Source organism: Cyprinus carpio, chromosome B12, assembly GCF_018340385.1.
Source record: "Cyprinus carpio isolate SPL01 chromosome B12, ASM1834038v1, whole genome shotgun sequence".
Taxonomy (NCBI): Eukaryota; Metazoa; Chordata; class Actinopteri; order Cypriniformes; family Cyprinidae; genus Cyprinus; species Cyprinus carpio.
The window spans coordinates 19,165,759-19,192,814 of NC_056608.1; the positions used below are offsets into that span (position 1 = coordinate 19,165,759).

A 27,056-nucleotide genomic window follows, 5' to 3' on the forward strand; every position below is an offset into this window, starting at 1 on the left:
ACAACGCAACAGAAGTCACTTTTAAGGCAAAGCTGCAATCATGAAAAATAACTCTGAGGTTTATATACATTTCTAAATGAAGATATTAAATGACAGAAAAACGTTTTTACCCGTCCTGTGCGGTTCACTGTAAGGGGGCGGCTGGAGCCCCTGAGCAGTGGAAGTGGACGTTAAGCCACTTGGCATCACGGCGGTGCCACACACGTGTTTCCTCCGACTGGCAGCTACGTGGGCGGCCCTGGCCGTCGATGTACTGTGTCAGCCGGATATACGCAATGCAGGCAGCATCCTCCCCGATGAGATGAACATGAGGATTGAGGATAGTGGTGTGCACAGGCTTGTTGTTCTTACTCAACACTGAAAAAGTCAAACACATGGATTGCATCTGAATACAGATATACATATGATCAAAGTGTAATTATACACATAGTTAAACATGACTCACAGTGCTCAAAGTAGAACTTGTGGAAGTCCATGCCCTCGACCAGGTTTCCCAGAGCTTCAGGCTCAAAAGAGGTCAGACCGGGGTCACAGATTCTTCTGTGGTACACAAGAATATGAAAAGAGTGTTCACATAACGAAAGATAATCATATAGCATAAAAAATACATAAAAGAGATGACAATTTAATTTCAGAGTGAACATATATGACTGGATATCTCCATCATTTCAGGGCTTTAGATAATATTATCTCTATCTGTTCACAGACGATGGGTCAGTCTGGGACTTCAGTTTGTTCAGACCAACATTTTATAGGACTGTTTGTTCATTTGAATACAAAATCCACTTAAAGCCTTACATATTCACACAATGACCTACAGTTTTCTTACAAACAAGCTGAAGCAAGTGCAGGTGGGCTGTACTTACGTGTATGCTTCAAAGTCTCCATTGTTGACAGCCTCGATCAACTGCTCCGTGATCTTTATAATCTCCTGCTTACGAGCTACTCGAACAGGATGTAGGAAAGATGAGGGATGATGGAGGGAGAGGAAATGAAATGATAAAAAAGAAAAGCGAAGTTAATAAGCATAACATACACTGCTTACAGAGCAGATACCTGTGATAATGTCATATTAAGGCCTACTGACACCAAGAGGAAAAGTGCCAAAAAAATTACCTGAACAAAAACAAAGTACTGATGATGCCAGTTCTGGTCACATGACCCAAAAGCTTATATCTTATTAGTTGGTGAGTTTTGGTGCGTTCACACCATTCCATATTTACTGCAATTACTAGCTTACAAATAGGACTTTCTACTCTGAGGTATTCATTATGCATTTCTATGACACTAATAATGCCAAGAAGAATGTGTGTAATTACAATAAAAAAAAGTCATTATTAATAAACTTTAAAGTTATTTAGCAGGATACTAGTCATTATTATCCAACTCTCCTACCTACAATAAATTGTACTGGATGCCTTAGCATTATTAAGATATTTGGGAATGGCTGCAATTATTGAACAGAAATTTTAATGAAAGAACTACTTAAATATATTTTACTGCTAAATCTGCTGCTATTTTCTGTGTTGACTTTACAGTGAAGTGCTAAAATGTTTAAAAGAACTTCATACATTTACAAGAACTTCATAATTACACTAATTCTGATATGACTTGAACACACCTTTTTTCCCCACAGAGAAAATTAAAAAATGTGACTATAAAGAGCGTGAATTTTCTCACATTGCATTATGGGATCAGTAGAAATGCATTAATTTAAATCTGAATGTTTGTGGTGAAAGCTCAATGTGAATAGGCCTTTGTATATGTGTGTGGAAATATGCATTTGGATTAACAGTTCTCCATTGCAAATCAACCCGACAAGTCACAACCTTGACTAACACAATATCAACTGCCCACTGTGACGTTCTATTGTATGAAGAATTTGATTTCCTGTTGACATCCTCTGTGTGTGTGTCCTGGTCTACCCCACACACTTACACTGAGCTGCGGACACACTCGCCAAGAAACCGCCGACCCCGTGGGCTGAGGCACAGGGGCCAGAATGAGTGCGCTCTAACTCTGGACATGAGGCATGCTCTGAACTGTTCCATGCCAAGTGTTTAACGTCATGCACGGGGACGGCTGCAACACACAACGCAGCACACGCAACACAGGTGATGATGCATGCAGAAAGACAGAGGAACGCATGAACACACCGAGTATGAAGAACAACATCACAGCCCAAAATTAAAACTGGCATCATTTACTCAACCTCATGTTCCAAACTTCCACAAAAAAAGGAGAATATTTATGCAGCTCTTTTTCATTCTATGAAATTACATGATGGATGTTGGAGCTCCAAAATGTATCATAGAAGTGGCTTATATGACTTACATAGTATATTCAACAGCTTTTTAAATTCTTTTTGCAGCCTCACAGTCACTTTTTTATGAAAATGAGCAGCGTGAACATTCGGCTAAATTTCTCCTTAAGCATTCATATGGGTTTGGAACAACATGATAGAATTGACATTTTTGGATAAACGATTCAACAATATAGTTCTTTTGTTGTACTTCATAAACAGTGTTACCATTTACAATAAAGAGACGAAATTAAAAAGAATGGAAAAGATAAAGAAAAGATTAGCAAGGAAATCTGATGTTCAAAACAAGTCAAAATGCTGAAAGACAATGAATTTATCAGAATGCATGAAGTAGGGAACAGGAGGAAATTGTGAAAGACAGATGCTGACAGATGTTAAATGAAGCGAGAGCAGGTGTGGATGAGGTCCTATGTGAGCGTTTTCTGGCTTGGACACAGAATCAAGTCAATTTTTTTCTTATTCCATTGCTGTTATTTTATCCATTATTCATGACTATGGTCAGCCAATTAACAAAAGCCTCATTGGCGTCAGTTCCAACTGTAAGTTAAAAAATAAGTGTTAAGTTAAAATGTGTGCTTTTCAGTAATTTAATGAACATCCCATTTGATGACATTAATTTGTATTATGCATATGCTGTATTTGTGTTATAGCTAACAAATGATCTCTACATTTTATTTAGGTTTTTAAAATCACCAAAACCATTATTTCAAGAGGACAATTAAAAATAAGGGGTTTCATTTAAGTCTCTATTGCGAAGTGTTCTATTTTCAATGTTTCAAACTCCAGTCTTCAGTGTCACATGATCCTTCATAAATCTAATATCCTTCTAATATGCTGATTTGCTGCTTAAGAAAGATTTCTTCATGCTGACAATAGTTGTGCAACTTAAATTTTTTTGTGGTAATATTTTCTCAGGATTTATGGATGAATATGAAGTTCATTTAACAGTGTACAAGTCTTCAGTTTAATGCTCCTTGCTGATTAAGTATTAATGTATTAATAAATTCATTAAAAAAATTATATTATCTTACTGAACCCAAACCTTTGAACGGTAGTGTATGTAAATGGTTTTGGTCATATTAAAAACCCAGTTAAAGAAACAGAATACAATTAATTACAATTAAAACAAGCATTATAATTCAACAGAATGAAAACAGGACAAATAAAAGAATAGCTACTCAGAAGGACTGGGTAAGCAACACATCAGAGACTATATGGAGTATTATTAACCAGCAAGTTATGTAGCTTTGATGTGGGATATTAAAATTTGTGTGCATGTGCAAAAAAAGCATATTAATTACGATTTTGAAAGGGGAAGGTTCGAGACTTCAGTCACAAGTTGGGAAGGAGAATGTAGGAAAAATCAGCAGCAGAACATCTAAATGTTCAATCTAGTTACTAAAGGGCCATTTTACAACATAATAGACCTGGAAATAGTATAGTTGAGCAGCATGCATCAGGGGGTGAATACATTTGTGAGAAGAAAACAGTACTGTTCTACACAGAAAGCAAGTGACCCTTATGATAGTACGCTAAAGGGCAGAAAGGCTGGAGTTGTGGGGGGGTGGGGGAGGGGGGCAAAAAGGTCTCGACTTGAAGGTTTGAGGAGGGAGGTGCCCAGGGGGTACGAGAGGATCTTGACTTACTGGCAGGAGAGCCCTGTGGTGAAGCCACCAGAGCGGGCAGCTCTTCCCCGGCACTGCACTGACTCATCACGGCACTGTCACTGCTCGTTCCCTGCGCACTCTCGGCTGGCACAGCCCCAAAACCACACGCCACCAGGAGGAAAAACACACACATCTCTCATGTCCTTCACCAGCCGAAACACACTAACAAACACCACACCAATGCTGACACTTCATCATGACTGAATAGCTTAACGGGCACGAAGACGCTGGATGGGATGCTTTAGATGAGCTGTGTTTATGGGAGCAGGACTACAGGTGATGATCCTGGATTTTCCAGTGGAGTTATGAGAGATGGTGTGACACAGGTCTGTATCTATGGGTGTGGTGAAGCCGAGTCGTGTTTGTTGTGCTTGGACAACAGCGCGCTCAGAAATTGTTTCTCCAGGCTCCGCGCCAATTTCCTGTCCTCATCACCTAACCTCAGACATGACGGAGCTAATGATAAGACTCTTTAAGCTGCTATTGTCCGTCAAGGCCCGGAGTGAATAAGGAGAGGAAATGAATTCGAGCCTGGCCCTTTTCGTGACAGAAAACTGTATCGGCGAGAGTCCTTAGGGAAAAACACGCCGGTTCACAACATGCTAATGAATTTACAAGACACGGCACATCAACAAACATCTAAATAAGTGGGGTGAAAAACACAGGACACACACAAACACGCACAAAATCTACAAGGAAACCTTACTGAGACACCGATGTGTGCATGTATATATCAATTCATTTGAACTTGGCTCATTTGTGTGACAATGACAAACTGTGTGAGTGAGATGCTATTTAGATGGGACTAGTTTTCCCTGAGGACATCAGGTAAGATTTTATACTGAATTTATTTCAGTTTGAATTGATCATGTCTCTCTTTGTCTATCTTGAAATTCAAAGAAATCTAATCCCATCCCAACAGGAATGTTTGTGAATACACTCATTTTTTTAAGAGTTTGCCCTCATTTACTTTGTTAAATATTGTAAACTCTAAACCTCTCTGGTAAACCTTCACTATCTCTAAGCTAGTAATTTAGCTGAAAACACAAAGGGTTGTGCCATCATGCATGTTAAACATGTAAATCACAATCCATCTAACCCCGTCTCAATGCCCTCTACCGTAATTCCCCTCCTGTCCGTCCGGCAGCGTGCGTTCATGGCCCTGTCTTCAAATCACAAAGCCTCAGGTGTCACCGCAGCCTCACGTTTCAATATTTCAGACAGATACTGACTGACGTAACATGTATTTTGTTTAATCAAAGGCTTTTTGGTGTGTTTCGGTACTGTGATCGGACAGGAGAGGGATTACTCTTCTGACACGAGCACTGGGAGCTGCAACGCCACAGTGCTGGAGGCATGCAGAGAAGAGGAGAGAAGATCTGTGTACCTTTCCTACCTTTCATATCCTCTTCCTCGTTGGTGTTACAGCTCTCTGTGGAGCCCTGGGGACAGAAATAGAGACAGACAAAAAACATACAAGACAAACGAAACACGAGACGTGAAAGAAAAGTAATGATTAGCAGCATTAAGTTATGGTCTCTACAATATTTCCAGAATTAGGACCCTCATGATTCAACAAGTTTTTTGATTCTAAGAATGATTCTTGATAATCTTAAGTTAAACTTACATTTTTCATAATATGTTACATTAATATATTGAGTTATAATGATAATAATAACACCACCACCACCCACAATTCAACTTGTTTTTCGTTCAAAGAGAACAATTACAAAATAATGATTGATACATCTTCATTTTTCAAGGGATACTCCACTCCAAAATGAAAATTTTGTCATTAATCACTTACCCCCATGTTGTTCCTCAGTTCGTCTTCGGAACACAATTTAAGATATTTTGGATGAAAACCGGGAGGCTTGTGACTGTCCCATAGACTGCCAAGTAAATAACAGTGTCAAGGTCCAGAAAAGGTATGAAAGTCATCGTCAGAATACTCCATCTGCCATCAGACATGTAATCTGGGTTATATGAAGCGATGAGAACACATTTTGTAAGTGAAGAAAACAAAAATAATGACTTTATATAACAATTCCTTTGTCAACAGTCTCCTCTGTGTCTCTCCATATCACTGTATGCTGTGTATGCTCTTCTGTATCATCCGCGCCACAAGGATGCACTGCTTTCTTTCAAATCAAAACTTAAAACACGTAGAAACAGCACATCCTTGTGGCGCGGATGATACAGAAGAGCATACACAGCATACGGTGATATGGAGAGACACAGAGGAATTGTTATATAAAGACGTTATTTTTTTTCTTTGCTTACAAAATGTGTTCCCATCGCTTCATATAACCCAGATTGCACGTCTGATGGCAGATGGAGTATTCTGATGACGACTTTCATACCTTTTATAGAACTTATCACCGTTATTTACTTGGCAGTCTATGGGACAGTCACAGGCCTCCCTGTTTTCATCCAAAATATCTTAAATTGTGTTCCGAAGACGAACTGAGTTTTTACGGGTTTGGAACAACATGGGGGTAAGTGATTAATGACAAAATTTTCATTTTGGGGTGGAGTATCCCTATAATATCTTGCAACAGTGAAGGCTCACAAATCTTTTGCAAGTTTTATAATAATCAATATTAGCAGGATTATTATTATTATGAATTAAACCAAAACCATAAAAAAAAACTTGAAATAAGTGCACTGAAATTAAAATAATCCTGATAAAATGATATAAATTACAAAAACAGTTACTCTAACAACTATAAAAAATATAAACTAATTCAAAATATGAATAAAACTATAATAGTATGTTAATAATACTAAAATAATACTGAAATTTAACTAAATTTTAAAATCCAATACGGAGCATTTCATTCGATCAGTCAACATTAATTTAGAAAAACACTGCAAAAGTGCAATTTGTGAATCGATTTTCCATCCTTTTTGCAAATGCTCTTGAAAAATGTACCTTGGGTCCATCGACAGGGTTGTGCACAACTGTAGTTTGTGGCTCCTGTAAAATTTAACAAGATTTTACATCATGATTAAAGTAGTAAGACTCATCCACAACAATCTGATTAAACGCAACATCCTGCAGGAATACACACACACACACTTTTAAAGCTGCTGTGACTGTCTTGGCTAAGACACAAATTGAGGATTCTGAGATCAAATAAAGAAATAATGATCTAAATAGATCTAAATTACTTTATGAGGAAATGAACACAAGGTTGGGGTTCATGATGAGCTTAAAGAACAAACCGACCACACACGTACACTTATAAAAATAAGAAATGGCATGCGTCATGATGATTTAAAGATGCAGTTTCTCAAATTCAACTGAAATTCTGCTGAAACCACAGGAATGGAGGACCACCTTGAAGTCAAGAAATTTCTGGATTATATGCACAATGTTTTTCCTCAGATCAACTTCCAGTTATTCTCACAAAAATTTTGTGACCCAATTGAACCCTCAAAAAAGTGAACATTTCACATATTATTCCAACTGCCGCTTCTGTTGCCTTGTATGTGTCAGTGGTTGCTAGCTGTCCATCAGCACTGCAGAGGCATTTTGAGGCCTCAGGAGGGGTCGAGGGTTAACTTGTGCTCTTAATGGATCGTTTTGGAGGTCCCAGAATGCTCTTTGCTCAGCTATTTGGGCAGTCAAGCAAACAAGGCCCATGTGAAGTGTCAATCCACTTTCCTTTTTTTAAACCTCCAGGGGACACTGCTAGTTTCCAACACGGCCAAACGGCTGACAGCTTTCTGTGTGGGATACTGCATCTTTACTGTGACTGGTTTATGCACTCCAACACAAATTACCATGTTATTTGCCGAAATCCATATATTTATTCTATTCTGTATTGTGGCTTGGCTCAAATTCTTGTCTTACTGGTTATTTTTGAGCACCACATTACATGTAGAGTTAACTGTTAAATGTCACAGACAGTCTCGTTCGATGACTATATTCTGTTTGTACTTGTAATAGAGGTGTGAATACGCCTACAAAGGCAAACTAAAGACAAGAAGAGTGAGGAAGGACATAAACCAGCAGCTATTGGGCAAGAACAAATCACTCCTAATGACATGTTTATAAAACACCACAATGTGTACCAGATGTGCTTCGAGAGGAGACGAGCCCTCCCAAAAACACAGTAGTGCACAGCAATCTACAGGTCTGAGGTATTTTTAGTACATGCAAAACAGTTTCAGAAACATCTGACATCCGCCAAACACTATTGCAAACACTTGATCATGTACTATGGGATACGGTCAGATGAGTAGATGGGTTACAAAAAGAGTTAAATGTAGAATAGGTACCATCGGTGTAGAAGTGGTCGTGTTGCTTTCTTTCATGGCGTTCACTACAGCGCTCACTACACTGTTTTTAGTGTTGTTTGTCTGGGGCTGAAATAGAGAGGACAGATACAACTTCCTTTTCAGAGAGAAGACATTACTAGGGACATGATCGGAGCCGATCGTCATGGTAGTTAGAAATCACAACAGATGAATAGCATACGCCAGGAAGATGACTCTACAAAGCTATCCATCATTCAGAGAGAAAGCACCGATTACTAATAGACATTTCGTGGAATATTGTGTCTAAATTAGTATAATACAGTCTGATAACTAGATCCGCTCAGGGAACACATGGGTTGTACAACTACTAATTTTTAAAATAACTTCAGAGCGCAAGACTTCTGTAGCAATATGGTTTTATTAAAAAGTGGCGTTTAGTTTAAAACCCATTAATGGAAAGCTCTGGTACAGATGGGATCCTTAAAAGACTGTGGGAAAGATTAAAATGTCTCAATCTCCAGGAGAAAGTAGGTATATAAGGAACATCTGTGGGCTTACCTTGACTCCATCTGCCTTTTTGTTGAGTAAACTTTTGCATGCTGTAGGGAACAGAGAAAGACTAAATTACTACATATAGTGTGAGTGACAAAACTGACAGAATGCTCACATCTGCACATATTTCAAATAAATCCCCATATAAAACAGTTAACAAACTGCTGGCTTGCATTCCGTCATTCATTAGCATTCAGGGTTTGGGAGGTAATGCTGACTAGCATCATTTTTCACCACAGGAGACATTTCTCACAGATCTATATATATCATAATCCAAAGACATATAAAGCTTTGTGAGATGAAGGTGATAGTATCTTATAAATAAATAACTTACCGCAAAAAAAAATAAAAAAAAAAAAATAGGGAAATTTACTTTAAAGGGGTCATATCTTGAATCAATTTTCCTTGATCTTTAAGAGAGATCACTGAAATAGTGTACTGTATAAAAACGTATTGTAATTTCAAACTCAAGAAACAAACGTAGAAACGAAAGTAGAAACAAGAAGCTGCAGATGTCAAAAGTGCCAAAGTCACAAAAAGTGACATTTCAAACAAGATTGCTATTTTAAGTAAATGCTGTTCTTTTGTACTTCTTATTCAAAGAAAAAAAAAGGTCTCTACAAAAATATTAAGCAGCATAACTGTTTTTAACATTGATAATAATGGGAAATCAGCTTATTAGGATGATTTCTAAAGGGTCATAAAGACTAGAGTAATGGCTGCTGAACGTTCAGCTTTATCATCATAGGAATAAATTACATGTAAAATGTTTAAAATAAAATATAAAAGTTTAAATTGTAACGATATTTCACAATATTAATGTTTTTACTATAATTTTGATCAAATAAATACAGCCTTGGTGAGAATAAAAGACTTCTTTCAAAAACATTAAAAAAAAAAATCCCACTTTTTAACGGTAGTGTATTCTTAAATGCATGTAAAATCTATAAGAGTTCACATCTGAGGGGGTGTTTCTTAAAGCAACAGCAGCACAAAAACAAAATAATTTCTGCTTAATTGTAATGCTCAGAGCAAGTGTGGACAATTATGAAATTATAGATATTACCTAAATTATGACAGTTCTGGTGGCAAAAAAGGGAAAAAAACTTTACTAACATTTTACTAGCATAAGATAACCCCAGTGCGGAAGAAGATAAAAATGCATGATATAACCCCTTTAAAAGTAACCAATTGCACAAACTTGATTCCATTTTTCACCAGTCAGAGAGCAGATAAAGAGAATACATTTATTCTCCATTTGCGGCTGCAGGTGTAATGAGGTAAAAATCATGCCTAATGTATGCAATTGATTTTTCCTTTAACTGCAACTGTTATTTCCCGAGGGCATGTTGGAGAGGTCTTGAGTCAGTGTAAGGGAAATGACCCCTGATACACTTCAGAATCCCTCAGAGAACAATCAAATGACTTGTGTAAGGCCTGTAAAACCTCAATAACAGAAAAAAATAACTAAAAACTCGGGTTTCACATTCGATATTCCTGTTTAGCGGCTTACCTTCCATAAACAAATGGGAAGAAAAGATGGCAAGGTTAAGAAGAAAACAAAAACCATTTAGTTGCAGAGAGGACAAGCTGGACGATAGCAGGCATTGTTTGCATTGCAGGCCTGCTTTCATGCTTCACTAAGGATGAGGTGAGAGGTGCTGGTGGTGGATGCAATTCACCATACGGTCAGCCATGCAGTGCCAACGGGATTAAACCACGAGTCCCATAATGCAATGCACTGATGAAGCTAGACCTCGACTCATTACCATTCCACTCTCTCACATATCTAACTATGTCTCATAGGATTCACAGACTGGGACTGGGAAAGCTTAGTCAGTAGTCTTCCGTTATACAGCGCAATAATCAGATGGATTTGGGACCCCAGGACACTGCAGTCATACTGATGCTGAGTGGAAATAAACTATAGAAGTAGGAAGAAATCATTTTCAAACAAAGTGCAAAACAGTACAGTAGCCTTCAATGATTTAAAGATTACACAATAATATTCAAAAAGACCAAGTGGCATTCTATTGCAGTTTAAATAACAGGGGCGAACAGATAAATCAAATTTCAATGCAATGACTACAGAATTTAAAAACTGCATAATGCATTAAGTGCACAATTCTTGAGCTACTTTTCATTATAAATATCCACTGAATCCAAATCAGCAATCTTAACACTTTATCATGTTTTTTCGTCAAATAATCATAGCAAAATAATTCAATCTTTATTTTCAAATTTAATATGTTACGATGTGCTGAATGAATAAGTAAATAATAATAATAACTGACTCAAAGGATTAAATATTCATACGCCTATTAAATAATGCTTCAGGCTTCATAAGGTGAAAAGGTCTTTGAGACAGCATATTGAACTAGCAAAATCCATTACGACAGCCATTAAAAGATTCAATACAACTTTAAATCAGACGTGTGCAAGCAACAAATGATATATTAGAGATTTACAGGCAACACAGCCGACATAATAACATGCCTTATCTTCATAATCTATTGGACAGTAAATCTTATCTTGGTCACACAATGAAAAGCTCTTAAAGAATGAAGAAACATTGATGAAATGTCATTACTGGTTATTGGTTAACATCTTACATCAACTGGAGGACTGGCTTGACAATAGCAGAATATAAAGAGTTATAAACACTTACAGTACAAGTTGAAGCCAAGAACTGATGGAGAGCATTGATTGGACGGCTCAAAAGAACATTCCAGGTTAAATACAACTTTAAACTCCATGACTTGTCTTTCAATTAGTAAAAAAGAATAAAAATGTCTACAGTAATCCCCTTCCAATGGGATTTTCTGTGTTAACTGAAGTCACAAATATAGTCCACAGAACTAAAATAAAACAATATTGGAATTTTTAGTTCAATCTTATGTCAGAACATCAAAACTTTCAACAATTTTGTTTAAACCGTGAGTCAAAAGTGCATTTTCCCAGCAGCAACACGGTTTTGTTCTTCAATAATAGGAATGCTAACGGACAGGTATTTTAGTGCTCCTGAATCATGTATAATATACATACTGCAGAAATAGTAAGAGAAGACTCTAACCTATAACTAACAACCACAACAACTGAAACGCTACATTTTTACAGGTTCAGTAATACAGCGAATGGTTCTTGTTAGGTTTCTATAATCCTGGAGGACCTGAACAGATGCTGCAATTTTTCTTAATTGTTCTCCCTTGACCATTACATACATACAAAGTATTCTCACAACGCTGACAGCTGCTCAGATGCAGCTTGTTGAAAATGGCAGCTGGCTGACATTTAATGAAACTGACAGACGATGTCTACCCTTTGGTAAGAGTGAGACAATTCAATTTGATCAGACAACACAACTGGAACCAGAGATCTCCTCTCCACTTTCTCCTGACTCAGAGACACTGTTAACAGTGTTGTCCATCTGCCCTCCAGAGGGCCTCCTTCCCCGCAAGACCACCTGGCGCTGAGCGGACCCTTGCGCCGGCTACATGGGGTCTGACGACTGGCAGCAAGCCAACCCCGCTCCTGCCCGTCCATGTGGTTAAGCCCCTGCGCTCTTGGCGAGGGGAGAAGGAAGAGTTGAAAGGAGAGTGGTAGGGCAATGGTGGCTTGGCTAGGCTGCAAGGGTCTGCTTTAGTTGACGACACAGGACACCGATCTAAAAACCTCCATCCCCTCCAAACCCCTTTATTCTGTCTGAGGCGGAGAGCACAGACTCGTGACCGGGGTCCTATATCTGCAGCTAAAGCAGACTTCACTTAAATGCTACTTAACCCAATAGCACAAAACACCAGTAAGCTGATCAGCAGGGAAGGAGGGAGCCAAAAAGGGCTGAAGCAATTCAACCGAGACAGAGCGAGAGAGAGTGAGAGAGAAAAAAAGAGAAAGTCTAATCAAAGAAGGAGCAGCAAAATTTGCATTTTTTACTCCATGCAGACAATAATGTGATGGTGGGTCTCATGGTGGCGATCGTTAACATGAATGCAGTGCTGCGATTTGATAGGATTGTTTTGCCTAGAGCCGCTGTTTGTAAATTGAACTGGGGACACTGTTTGTTCACGCATATCATAAAGAGCTGATTTATGCCGACGGATAAATGAATAGACCATTTGAAAGCTGAACAAATGCTATAATACTTCAAATGTCACTATAAGAGTCATTCTCAAAACATGGTAACAAACACTGATCAGTCAAGAAAAAGATTTCAAATAAAGAAATCCCACTCAAATCATTCTATGTAACTGAAGACTTTATTAAATACTGGAAAATAGTTTCACTGAGTATTTTTCTTAAAAAAAGCTAAAAAAAAAAAAACTTCCATGAAATTTACAGTTACAGCAAACTGAGATTTGGCCACCAAATTGAGCAGTTCATTTTAATTTTTAATTAAAAATTTCACAAGTATAATTTACTTTGTATTACATACATTATTTAAATAATATGTGAGTTGAGAGACATTATTTAAAGAAACGTTATATAATATAATATAAAAATACAACATTTTTGAGAATGACCCATATCTGTCCTGTAGCATTAACAATTCTTTCATTGATTCGACCCATATTAGATGACTAAACCTGCTTTAATACTTCTTACAACTATAGGGTTAAAAGCTAGCTAGATGATTGTTAAAGTTACATGGTCATGTAAAAGCAAAGCAGTATAAAAACATGACTGAAAAAAATGACATGTACTCTTACACATCGCTCAAATTCATGACGTGCATGTGAGAGATGGAAATTCAGCAGGCCACTATCCTTTTAAAAGAGAGAACTTCTCCAAGACTATATAGCAGACGTTCAAATAATTTATGCAAGTGATGGCAAGAGAGGCAGGCTTCTCATTGGCTGCATGCTGATTGGGTAGAGCAGAGGGAGGGCGGGGGTTTGGAGGCATTGTGGTGGGGGCTCGCTGGTCCCCCTGGTGGCGAGGTGAGGAGATGCACTCTCACATACCTTCCTGTGCAAGGGCGGCAGTGCTTGTGGTGGGAGCAGCAGGGCTGGTATGCTGCCGGCCCACTATTGGACAGAGAGGCGTTGAGTTGGGAGAAGCTATGGAACTGTGTTCAAACCCTCTACTGAACAAAATACCTTTGTTTATTATAAGGAATCAAGCTAAAGCTTTCAAATCTGCTGTATCACCTGCACAAACCATAAACATCTTCCGTTCAGGAAGTAAACTGATATTAAACTGAAATGACAGTTACTGATATTCCTTTACTGCCTTAACAGCGCAAAGAAATCGAGATTTGAAGCAGAAAAATCCAAAACTTTATACTCCTGTAATCCAAAGCTCTAGATCCCAAGTGAATTCTCCTTCCATTTAATTACTAAGCCAGCTGTTCAAGATCTTTTTATATAGTGAAAACTGGAGCAAGAGGTGAGCAAAGTTCATCCATGACTTTGCATTTTCCTACCTGATCCCAGGAGAATGAGGGAACTCACCTGAGAAGTTTCTAGAAACCAGCATAGTAGTGAGAATGGCTCCCTGAACAAAGACAGAGTAAAATAGAGTGTTTAGTCCATGGCAACAGGACTTTCAGCACTAATTTCCCAAGGGAAGAAGAATGGAGTTAGTCTAAGGACCCTTCAAACCCATGCTGTACCTTGAGTTTCCTGCGAGCGTTGAACTTGCGCAAGCACTCCACGGTCTCTTGGCGATGCATCATGGATGCCACTGTGGATCGTTGCTGAAATGAGCAAATGCAAGACAGAGAAAAATATTGCACATCAGCATTATCTAAGTATTTGAACCAATTAAAGGGATAGTTCATCCAAAAATGAACAGCCTTTCATTATTTATCCACCCTCAACTGGTCCCGTATGACTTTCATTCTTGTATGGAACACTAAATAACACTTAATAAACTTAATAATATACTTCTCACCATTAAATGAATTGTGAGTTCGCCATTTTTAAGAAGGATGCAATAATACCATAAAAGTAGTCTATACAAGTTTTTCCAAGTTTTCTCAAGTCATACAATAGTCTTATGCAAGCTGAAAGAGGTATTTATGTTATTTATTCATAATCTATCCATTGATTCATGAACAAATTCTACCAGTGCATTCAAAAGATTTGATTCAAAAGTATGATTTACTCATAAATCAGACTTTGCTAATTCTTTAAGACTCAGAAAACAGAACATAGGTTTTATGGACCATATTTATGGTGTTTTTTAAGGCTGCACAATAATAATTAAACTGATAATCATGATTACTTTGACCAGACATTATAATTGTGACTATTGTTTTCATCTTAAAAATTTTGTTTTACATTTCACCCTGAGTGGGGGATTTAAACGATTGAAATCTGGCAACCCCTGGAGTCTAGTTATCAATGCAAGTTAGTGGAAATGTCAAACGAAAAAAAAAAAGTTTTTAGGATAAATAACTATTGGGCAAATCTCGCAGATGATTATGCTTAATTAATCAAGAAAAGGAGAAATGATCACGCATTAAATGTGATTAATCTTGCAGCCCCAGTGCTTCTGCACTATTTTTGAAGCTTGAAAGCTCCAGTCCCGATTCATTGCTGATGTAAAGTTAAAAGCAACCAGCACTTTACTCAAAGTGTCCAAAGTCATACAGGTTTGAAACAAGATGTGTAAGTAAATAACAACAATTTTCATACTGGATGTACTATTCCTTAGCTATTACCTATTCTGAGAGCACAAAATATGTGAATGTGAAAGCTGCATTTTATATTAAACTCTAAAAGAGCTCAGATTCCCCCAGTAGATTTTTCTTGCTTGGAGCTTGTGGAAAATGTAGAGATAACACGGCAGAGATAACTTACGCAGACCCATGGGTGCTTGAGGGCCTGCTCTGCAGTGATTCTCTTAGCTGGGTTGATGGTCAGCATTTGGTTGATGAGGTTCTTGGCCTCGGGGGTGACCGTGTCCCACTCCGGAGAAGGAAACTGTGGGGGCAAGAATCATGAGCGAGCGTTAGATATGCAATCTAAATGCAGAAGCAAGCCTAGAGAGCTTTTCACACCACAAGATGTACTGACACACATACAGAGCGGTCAGCACCGGGGCCTAATGAAATTAAACGTATCACAAGGCAGCGTACAGGATCCAATGAGTCACGGCAGTCAGTCCTCCTACTGTTGGCCTATTCGGCACGGCTGGTGCTTGAAACATGTTGCTTGCGCATTTCACACCTCATGGCTTCATTGCAGCCCATAACTAGAGAAAATTGCAGTTGTAATTAGCCAATAAAAAGCTGTGTCTGTATCCGTGTTGAATGTGTGTCACACCTCCTCATTGTACCAGAAGATCTTTATGTGGCCGTTACAAATCCTTTGTCTGTTCCAAGAAAACCTTGGGCAGGTTCCAGGAAGTATAATTTGTTTTGCGCATCAAGCTGTGTTGCATCAGCTAAAACAAGCATGAGAATTGTACTTAGAAACACCGCAGGTGCTCGTAAGTCCGTACACACACTGATTCAGCTGCGCCTTTGTCATGGGTGGGGCGTTTTTGCACCGATGTGCGCTACTTCAGCAAAGACGGCCACTGAGGATTGCGGCTGGCACATCAAAACGTGAACACATGACCAGAAGGCGCAGTGACAGACGCTGGTAACGGATGATGAAGCATAACTCTACACCTCATTGATTGTGGTCACATGACGGAAGGTTACTAGAGTACAAAACAAAGAAGCGAGTTCACCGCAAGGTTTCCCAAGTTGATTCTTTCAGTATATATTGTAGCAATGTGTCAGCCTGTCAAGATTTGGAATAACATTTGTGCTTTGGTGGATATATTACCACTGCTGTTGGGCAGAGACTGCTTTATACTATTTACATATAAAAAATAAAGAAAAAAGTCAACAAGAAGGAATCATCCAATTAGAAATGAGTAATTGAGTAATTAATATTAGTAATTAGTACACACACAATATACACACAGACTTTTATTTTGGAAGCGATTCATTGCAAGTGACAGTTAAAACATTTTTAATGTTACAAAAGACTTTTAAATTTAAAATAAACTTAAAAATAAATTTTGTTCTTTTAAACTTTCTATTAATCAAAGAAATTTGAAAAGATGTGTTACAGGTTTTTTTTTTTACTAAATATTAAGCAGAACAACTGTTTATAACAAATTTGACATTGACTGTAATATAATGGCTGCAAAAAAATCAGCTTTGCCATAACAGGAATAAATTCAATTTTAAATGTATTAAAATGGAAAAGCAGCTATTTTAAAAATCGTAATAATATTACCATTTTTACTGTATTTTCGATCAGCTGTGGTGAGCAACATAAAAATAAATAAATAAATAAATCGTACTGACCCCAAACATTAGAATGTTAGTGCATTTAACATTTGGCATTGCTTATTCTTCATGATTCATCATATCTTTTTTTTTCTTTAATTTCCAAATATTAAGAGAAAAAAATCAAATGAGATGAAAAACCCCATAATTCTTGATTATTATTCCCCATTATACCGGAACATTACATTTAATATATGGTCTAAACCAGGGATCTTCAACAGTTCTTTGCTCAGGTAACAGTTTCCTTCCCAAATTAAAGCATATTAAGTATAATAAAACATATAATGTCCAACTATATGATTCTGAGCATGAATATTGATCATGCCTTTGCATCATATGAAAGTATGAAAATACATTAATATGGAACTATACACATGTTTTGAGTGGTCCCTGTTATGACACTCCATCCACAGAAGGGTCCTTAACCTATGCACCATTTTGTGGTTGAATTTTCAGCAAAAATAACTACATTGTGATAAAGGATTTATCATATTATCGATCCCTGAAGTGAACTGACCTGGCCTGCCAACCCTGTGACCACCAAAACCATCTAAAAGTGTAACATGCATGCACTCACAGTTACATCATCTCCTCCCTTTTATTTGTCACATAAATTTTAATGGAATGAGTGTCACTCTGGAGCAGTCACTCACTCCATGTCCTGCCACATACGTCTGAGGGTGTGACACTGTGAGATGGACAATTCAAAAATACGCACACACGTAAGTAAGCAATCAAGCACATACACTCCAGGACAAGAGGCAGTTGTTTCTAAGCAAAGCTCATCTCTCTGCAATGCGTCAGGGAGGGCCTGATATAATCAATAACAGTACCAGTAGCTCTGAATCGCACCCAATCAGAAATTAAACAGGCAGTTGGATCCCAGTGTGTGTTGCAGAGACCTTGTGACGTCTGTTGTATTCAAATCATGCAGGAACAATTGAGCAATAAGCTGGAATCTTATTTATTTGATTTCATTTTATTAAATAACATAAATAGGGACATATGATCATTCACTAAAGTTTGACTGAAAAAAGTAAATAATAATTTACTAAATCATATCAAATTCAAGCTCATTGATTTTTTTTTTTTTTTTATTTGCATCTTCCACCCTTCTTGCCCTAATATTGCCATCAGTTTAAACATTTTTTAAACAGCTCTGCCTTGAATTTTATTCCAAGAGATTTCACAAACATTCATGGGAAATGTTATTGGTATCCTGCTGGGAAATTCCAGTGATTTTCTGAAAGGATGTAGAGGCCTAGTGATGTGCGGTCTAAAATTAAACAAGCCTCACTAGACTCATTTATGAAACGGCTTGATGAGTTCACATGGACTGGACTAATTAGAAACACCCAAAAATATGATTTTAAAGTAAAACGTTGCTTCAAATATCTATGCAAATGTGACCAGAGGAAATGCAGAGAGCAAAGAATTTTTCCACTCCTAGTGAATGCCTCAGTTGAAAGACTTGATGGTGCATTCAAAGACCAATCAGATGAAGGAGGTTTTAGAGTAGCTGGACTGAACTCCCGCTGACAGAGACAGTTAGAGAGAGTGGCTCCATCAGAGGACAGCTGTACTTACATCATACGCTCCAGCCTTGATCTGCTGGTATAACTTGTGTTGATCTTCATCCCAAAATGGAGGATAGCCCACTAATAGAATGTACAAGATTACACCTGTGAAGGAAAGAAAGAGAAAAGTATTCAGATTGACTGATAAAAATAGATGGACTATTCTGACAATGTCTTTCATACTTTTCTGGACCTTGACAGTGTAATTTACTTGGCAGTCTATGGGACAGTCACAAGCCTCCCGGTTTTCATCCAAAATATCTTAAATTGTGTTCCGAAGAGAAACAAAGCTTTTACGGGTTTGGAACGACATGGGGGTAAGTGATTAATTTAAAATATTCATTTTGGAGTGGAGTAACCCTTTAAATATGTTTCAGAAAGTGGCGCAGCTGCTTTGTTTCAAGGGTTTCGGGGGAGCGGCTGCATTTCTGCTGTTTAGCGCCATCTGCTGTCAGAGAGTGAATGTGCGCTTTCACTCAGTGCGTCTCCTTCACGCGTTCCGCCATGGGCCTGTCCCTTGTTGCTTGTTCACATCAGAGTGCGCACACATCTTTTTTGATGCAGCATACAGCGGTGTTGTGCATTGTGACCAGCTGATGGGACAATTATTCTTAAAATGCATTCAAAAAATCTGAATAATTTTTCAATATTTATTCATAGTATTTTGAAGTGTCCACGATATCATGCATATTCATTATCATGATATATCTCATTACCGAATACCAACACTAGCTGTGTGTGTATAATTAAAATAAAGTATGCATCATAAAGAAGCACATATTTAAGTTCAAGTAGTAATTTGTTTTGTAATATTGTTTTACATAAAACCCCAGTTCTGTTAACGAGTACCTAATCATCATCTTGTTACTTCATGTGAAACTTGCAGCCTTAACCTGACTGACATCCTTGTTTCAAACGATGGTTAAGTGCTTCACTCAATATTTGCTTCAAAAAGCATGTATTCTAAAAGACTGTGTTGACAAACAGGTCTACCGAACCCTATTTTCTGCCGAGTTCAGCAGCAAAAACAGGCTTAGTGCCGAAACTCTACTCAGCACTGCACTGAGAACTTGAGCAGAAAGAATATGCAAGAGGTCTAATGATTAAAGACCCTGTTGAAAACTCACCACAGGCCCAGATGTCCACAGGTTTGCCGTAGGGATCCTTCCTCAACACCTCTGGAGACAGATAGCCAGGTGTTCCAGCAAAACCTGTGACAAAAACATGTTGAAGTGACCATTCTGCACTCTGAGAATAAGATTAAGTGGATTCAAACCGCAGGTGCCTGTAGGCAAAGTAGCTTAGCCAATTAATAATCACTGAAATGCTAATAATTCCAAGCAGGTATGTGTGGATAGTTTGATAGATGGATTTTTCCATACGGCAGAACCATTTAGAGCCAAAATGGTGATGTGCCAAGATGGCTGCCTCCCTCCAGCACCGGCAACACTGAAGTGGGCTGGAAATAGGTGGATTTTAAACAGCTGTGGTAACATAATATAGCTTATATACAACAATTATTCCTACCTGCAAGGCTTTGCTCTTCACAAAATTCAGCATACTTCAGTCAAAACAAGATTACCTATTTAAAACTAAAGAAAGCTGTACTGATACTTGATTAGCACTAAAGCAACAGCTATCTCATGGCAGCAGAAATAAGCAGCCGCCAGTAGGGGGCCACAGGGCCCGAGAAAACCCTGCCTGATGGTTTTATCCAGTAGAGACGGCTCAGGAGGGGCATTTTCATAGCTAAAGTGTCTTTCACACACCGACACGAATGATTGTGAAAGCTAAACATGAAATGGGCTAAGATTGGCATTTGGCAGAGCCTGAAAATAAGCCTTTACGGCCATCCCAATCCATTTCAGACCAGAGGTAATGGAGCGAGAAATGCGGCAACATCCTTTTAAGATAAACTAAAAGAACATTACAAGAGGGAATCAGCACAGTTGTGAGGAGGAAAATCCTGTCAAATCTAAAGCAACAGTAGTAAAAATGCAAAAATGTGTGGAAAGTTTAAAAAGGATTCACAAACGGTCAAAACCACCCAAAACATCCTAGCATAATGGGGACAAGCACCACATTTAAAAACACATTTAGTGTTGTTCTTTACCAAACCAGGCCTGCTGATCTCCTTGCACCTCGATGGCCAGCCCAAAATCAGCCAGTTTCACTGCCGCTCCTTTCATCTTACTGGCCAACAGCAAGTTCTCGGGCTGAGAAGGAAAACAGAGGAAGCCTTTAACACTCACAAACAGGTTAAAAATGTACTCTATCACTGACAATGCTTAGTGTGTGGTGCAAAGCTGGACATTTTACTGGTAGTGAATGTTAAGTCTAATGGAACATTTACACTGACAGCAATTTGTACCATCAAAGCAGCTAAACACCACTTAGTCAGAGTTTAAGCAATTTCTACAAATACAGTCTAGCTATATCCCAAAAAGCTGATTAATTTAAGTTTATGCAATGTGTCTAATAAAGATTTTCATTAATTACCATAAAAAATCCAAATAATAATTTGTGTTCATTAAAATAAAGGTATTACAACAAAAACATTTTAACTGAAATTCTATACACAACTGTTCCAAAGTTTGGCACCAAAAAAAATTTAAATGATATTTTGTGTTCATTTGTTCCACCAAGACTGCATTTATTTGATCAGTAAAACAGTAATAGTGTTATATGGTGTAAATATCAATTACAGTTAAAATTTAAAAATTAATTTATTCCTGTGATGCAAAACTGAATATTCAGCATCATCACTCTAGTATTCAGTGTCACATGATCCATCAGAAATCACTGAAATATTTGGTGCTCAAGAAACATTACTTTAAAACAGTTGTGCTGCTTAATTTTGTAGAAACCATGATAAAAAAAAATTTCACAATTCTATGATGAATAGAAAGAGCAAAATAATTAAAAATGTAATTATAAATATCTTTACTGTCACCTTAAATCAATTTTATTACACCCTTGCTGCATTAAAAGTATAAATTTTTTTTTTTTTTTTTTTGGTCCTAAACTCAGACTTTAGAACAGTAGTGTATGTCAATTTTTAAAATTAGAGTAGTAATTAATTGTACTAAACATGATACAAAAAAAAAAATACTACCCAAAAATGAGGCATTGGAATATGATTGAGACATGAATTTAAGTTTACCAGTAACATTAAGACATCTAGCAGAAGTAACACCTACAAAACCAACAATACAGACACTTTGCGACCTGCAACACTGTCAGTGTGAACACTCTTTTTAAAAAGCAGATGAACGTGATTTCTCTATACTGGCCAAACCTGCTCAGTAGGATATGACATATTTTAGAGGTCAAAGATCGCTCCACATGTAATTGAGTTTATACATGGCTTAAAGGTTAAGCACAACTGAATTGTGTTTGCTTTACTACCACATTTACGCTGAGCAAATATTACGGTGGATTTCCTGCGGTTTTGTCAGTGCTCCAAATTTTAAATCAAACACAAACATGCATTAATATCCAAGAGCTTCAAGTATAAAACCAAGTGAAGAGGCTCAGAAAGATATATTAGGCACAATGGAGGACTTTCACACTAAAATATAGGCTGGAAAAATCGATTTCCCCTCTGTTCTCGAATACACTACTCAATAAGCTTGATTTATTAGCTGTCGCACATATATCTTCTCAATGCACAGAGTTCATCCTCAAGTTCTACATTCAAGCACAATTCAAATGCATCCGTTATGAGGATGCTGGGAAATTTATGCCCATTGGTGTGAATCTCTCACTCTCCCTCATTAAACGCACAGACTACAAATGAGGAATGGTGAGACTCGCCGTGACCCCTCCCACATCCCTCCGTCTCTCAGGCTATACCAGCAACAGTTGCCGTATCACGTTCCTTGCTATGGCAACCAGCCTGGGCAGACCTCTGCTGCTCAGCATTGGGCTCACATACATGTGAGGAGGGCAGTGGATGTGACAAACACACAATAGGAGGACATGATAAAACTGTGTCTGTATGTGTTATTAAAGACATGCCACCGTCAAGACAACAAATACAGTACATTCATTTCATACATTCATATGCACTGAGACACAAAGGCAAAGTGTTTGATGTTTATGCATGTACTTGATTCAGAGGGGGGTCAAAATGATTTTCACCTGAGATTTGGAGCCAAATTACAGGGATTATATAGGCTTTTGCAATCTTTGTTGCATTATATGCCAATGGTGACCTTTCAAAAGGGGCAAAAGCATGCCTATAACTCAAAGTATTAGAGGTATTTTAATAGCCTTTAATATTTTAGTTCTTAAATTTTTCTTTTGGTATCTTTATTTTTTAAGGCCCTGCATTGTTCATTTTCCAGAGATAGAGGGATTTCAGTGTGGCTCCTTTAGTAAATCGTTCACATTTTCAGTGGTCAAAAACCAAATGCGAGTCACTTTACATTCAGCTGATATTTATTTTCTTTTTAAAAGAAACGTATGAAATACAAATAATTTTTATAAAATAAAAATCATTATTTTGACCCCCTACAAGCTCAGAAATTAAGGTATAGAAGCTGTCACTGGGGCGGTACCTTTTCAAAAGCTTGAAATTTATTTTTTTGAAAAAATAAAAGATTTGGTTTGGGGGTTTTCTCAAATTGGGTTGATTTGACATGTAATGACCCAAAAGTTTTTGTAGCAAGTATCGGAGTATGAAATTAAATGGAAATGAAATAGCAGAAGTATGTACTATCATGTGCTTTCACATGCAGTCTTGAAGAACTGAAATCAAATGGAGGGGGATATTGTACGTGTATATCTGTGTGCTTATGCGGGGCAGGGTAGGGCATTGACTTGGAAAGCCTCAGAGGCAGGCCGGTTGCCGTGTGTAGTTGTCGTTGCGACAGGCTCTCGCTCACCTTAAGGTCTCTGTGCACGATGTCATGCTGGTGAATATGATTGACACTCTCCAGGATCTGATTGATGCACTGGCTGAAAAACAGAATAATAAATCAATCAGTTGCAGAGAAAGATCATAAGGATAAGTTAGGGGGTGAGATATTAAAGGCTAAATACTGATTTTAACCATTTGTTTGTACTGTATACAAAAGTCAGTTTCCTTATATTTACCCTCTTTATACTTAATTTTGCCAGCTCTGAAAGGTGCAGTTTCCCACAAGTTAAATGGAGTAATTAAATAGTTTGTGTATGTTCTTTTGAGAACCTGACAGCCCCTGGTTAATGCTCTTTTCATATGTAAGAAAAAATAAATAAAAAAAAGATTCTACAAAATGTCTCCTTTATGCCAGAGAGGGAAAAAAGCCATATGGGCAGCTGTAGGGAACAATATTTCCATTTTTGGGTGAACAACTGTCTACTTTATTGGAGAGAGTGCTTGGAAAATTTGATACATTTTATGATTATTTTTATGTTGATACAGCCATTCATAAAATTGCCAATTGATACCAGATATAATACTTTTTATAAAGAAATAAAGTCTGTAATTGTAATGCCTTAATTAAAATAAAGGCTTGATTAAAATGAATTGATTACAGTAAAGTAAATCAACAGCGTCGGCTGGACAATTCAGTTAAGCAATTAAATTAAACACCATGACTGGATAATTGATGCTACATACAAATGTACCACTGCTACTTTAACAGACAGTCAAAGGGGTCAAGTGTAATGTGACTGAGGCACATAAGGTGATCTGAGCAGGGGATTGTGGGATAGCTGGGGTGGGCGGTACTCTTGGAAAAGCACCTCACCCAGGTACACACACATGCACACACATTATCTCATCCCTCTTAAAGCTGTAATCCTATAACAGAATGTTATAGAGGCCTAACCGGGACAGATGAACCAGAATGAATGAGTGTGTGTGTGTGTGTGTGTGTGTGTGTGTGTGTGTGTGTGTGTGTGTGTGTGTGTGTGTTGCTGTGGTGTCATGCTACTTTATAGATAATGTGAAATTATGCATGACATCCTTTAGATCCTTATTGGATTTATTCTGAGGAAATGGCACAGATGATGGTTGGGACATGAATGTGTACATCAGACTTCTTGACATAGGTCACTTGTAGGCTTAAGCAAAAAAATTTTAATTTTTAAACAATAAATTATACATTATATATATTATATATAATTAATTATATTAAATTGGCATTTGCTGTGTATTTAAATTGCTATATAAAATTATTATATTACTAAGGTATCCATCTGTTTTGCTGTAATAATATAATAATATAATATAATATAATATATAAATTATTTTACCATAGTTATTATATTATATTACATTATATTATATTATATTCTTGGCCCGTGTAGACTCATACCATGTATAATATATAAAATTTCCAAGTTGCTATTTAAATGATTATACTAAGCTATCCATGTTTTTTTTCTCAATAATATAATATAATATAATATAATATAATATAATATAATATAATATAATATAATATAATATAATATAGTATAATATAATATATGTTTTTAAACAGACAAAATATACACAAAGATATATTGTATCGTATTGTATTGTATTAATGAGAATTATATTAATGAGAATTATATTAATTCCAGTGACAAGCAACTTGTCATTTTACAATGCCTTGTAAGGACATGCCACAAGAAACGAGTGTGTGAAAATGGAGTACATGAGATAAGAAAGTAGTCTGACAAAGACTGTTGAGTATATTAAAGTTACAAAAGAACACAGAAGCTATTTGCCCAAATTTGGTTACATTTTAAGCCCAGCATTCCATTTTCGGGACAGCACAAGTCCCAGTGGACACAAAAGACCTGTCTCTCTCTATCTCGCACACATATAGTACATGTAAATACACACACAAATAGGACAGCTGATCTCTTTATAAACACCTCTTTTCCCACTCACCCTCTTTTTAATCTGTCTTTACCGATGTGATATCAAAACTCTAAACTGGCATCACGCAACTCTTGTAAACCAAATTTACCATGAACTCCCGTATGAGCGCATTAAAACACAGCTAACTGCTGAAGGGTGTTTGTGTTGAATGCCTGGGGCTTTAACTTAGAATCCGAGTCCCTCAGAGACTTACACACTCGCTGCTGGATCCTAAAGACACTGTTCAAAGTGTGTCATTTCTGTTACCAGATTTTCCACTTTAAGAAAGCTGTTTAGGAAGAATCTTCATGTTTGCCGTTCAATGGGGGTGCTGTTAGTGCTGCAGAAGTGATGCACTCGAAAGGAGGGGCCAAAAGAGGCCAAATGGATGCGCTTTTGTGTGGCACCTGTTGATTGCCAACTCCACCATCATTAAAGGCTTTCAGTTTTTCTCACAAAAGGGATCGTCCTTTCTCTGTGCTTTTGAATTAGATGTAAGTGTGTGTGCGTGTGTAAGCGTGACCTGCTCACTGCAGGCTGCAGCACAGTAACCACAGCAACAGTAAATTGGAAAGCCCACCTTGCGTCAGCTTCACTGTAATACTCTCTGGCGACGATGTCCTCAAACAACTCCCCCCCAGTCACACTGCGGAAAGAGAGAGGGGGAAAAACAGTGAAACGAGGGATGAGAGAGTGGAGAGTGTGCTGGGGTTTGGGCTAATTTAGCCAGTAGCAAGAGGCAGAGCCGACATTTTACACTTACGCAAACATGATTGCAAATATATGTGATGCTGCAGTAAAACAAGTGTGGCCTGATTATACTACATATATATCCTGTGTATATTATCAGATGCAGGGTTGCACTTATAATCTTACCACAGTAACCATAGTTTGAAACAAAATACAAGACAGTGGTGGCTCTTACAAAGTTACCAGAGTTTTACTATAGTAACCTGTGGTATTTTAGCCAAAACGGGCCAATTTTGGAAGTGCAAAACACAGAAGGAAATAAAGAAAATTATGTAAAAAAAAAAAACTTTATGAAATAAATATAAATTACTAAAAACAACAACAAAAATTACAGTAACAATAATTGCAATTACTGTACAGTACAACAAATTTATTAATAATAATATTTAAAAAATAATACATATTTTAATTAGACTTTCATTATATAACTTTAATAGTCTTTTACATTGCAATAAAACAAATGTCAAAAAAGTTAATTTTACATTAAATGTTAAAAAAATAATAAAGAATAATAAAATAAATTATTTCACTCTATACATTATTTATACATACATGTGCATATATACATATGCATATATATATATATGTATATGCATATATATATATTATATATATATATATATATATATATATATATATATATATATTATATATATATATATGCATATATATATTATATGCATATATATATATATGCAATATATATATATATGCATATATATATATATGCATATATATATATATGCATATATATATATATATGCCATATATATATATATGCTAATATCTA

At 37.1% G+C, this 27,056-nt stretch overlaps 1 protein-coding gene across 1 annotated transcript in view; it reads right to left on the reverse strand.

Annotated features, from left to right (window-relative positions):
* Positions 1–27,056, reverse strand: part of LOC109079777 (calcium/calmodulin-dependent protein kinase type II subunit gamma-like) — an 81,645-nt gene that overhangs the window by 2,813 nt on the left and 51,776 nt on the right. Inside the window, exons 6-23 of the mRNA XM_042734856.1 lie at positions 26,097–26,233; positions 23,565–23,637; positions 20,789–20,891; positions 19,803–19,886; positions 18,686–18,780; positions 15,612–15,734; positions 14,420–14,503; positions 14,259–14,301; positions 13,770–13,832; positions 8,815–8,855; positions 8,278–8,364; positions 6,926–6,970; positions 5,378–5,432; positions 3,970–4,074; positions 1,939–2,082; positions 867–942; positions 446–540; positions 111–357 (exon numbers count right to left, since the gene is read on the reverse strand). Coding sequence (XP_042590790.1) covers positions 125–357; positions 446–540; positions 867–942; positions 1,939–2,082; positions 3,970–4,074; positions 5,378–5,432; positions 6,926–6,970; positions 8,278–8,364; positions 8,815–8,855; positions 13,770–13,832; positions 14,259–14,301; positions 14,420–14,503; positions 15,612–15,734; positions 18,686–18,780; positions 19,803–19,886; positions 20,789–20,891; positions 23,565–23,637; positions 26,097–26,233 — 1,686 coding nt within the window. The 3' untranslated portion in view covers positions 111–124. The remainder of the gene's footprint in view (positions 1–110; positions 358–445; positions 541–866; positions 943–1,938; positions 2,083–3,969; positions 4,075–5,377; positions 5,433–6,925; positions 6,971–8,277; positions 8,365–8,814; positions 8,856–13,769; positions 13,833–14,258; positions 14,302–14,419; positions 14,504–15,611; positions 15,735–18,685; positions 18,781–19,802; positions 19,887–20,788; positions 20,892–23,564; positions 23,638–26,096; positions 26,234–27,056) is intronic.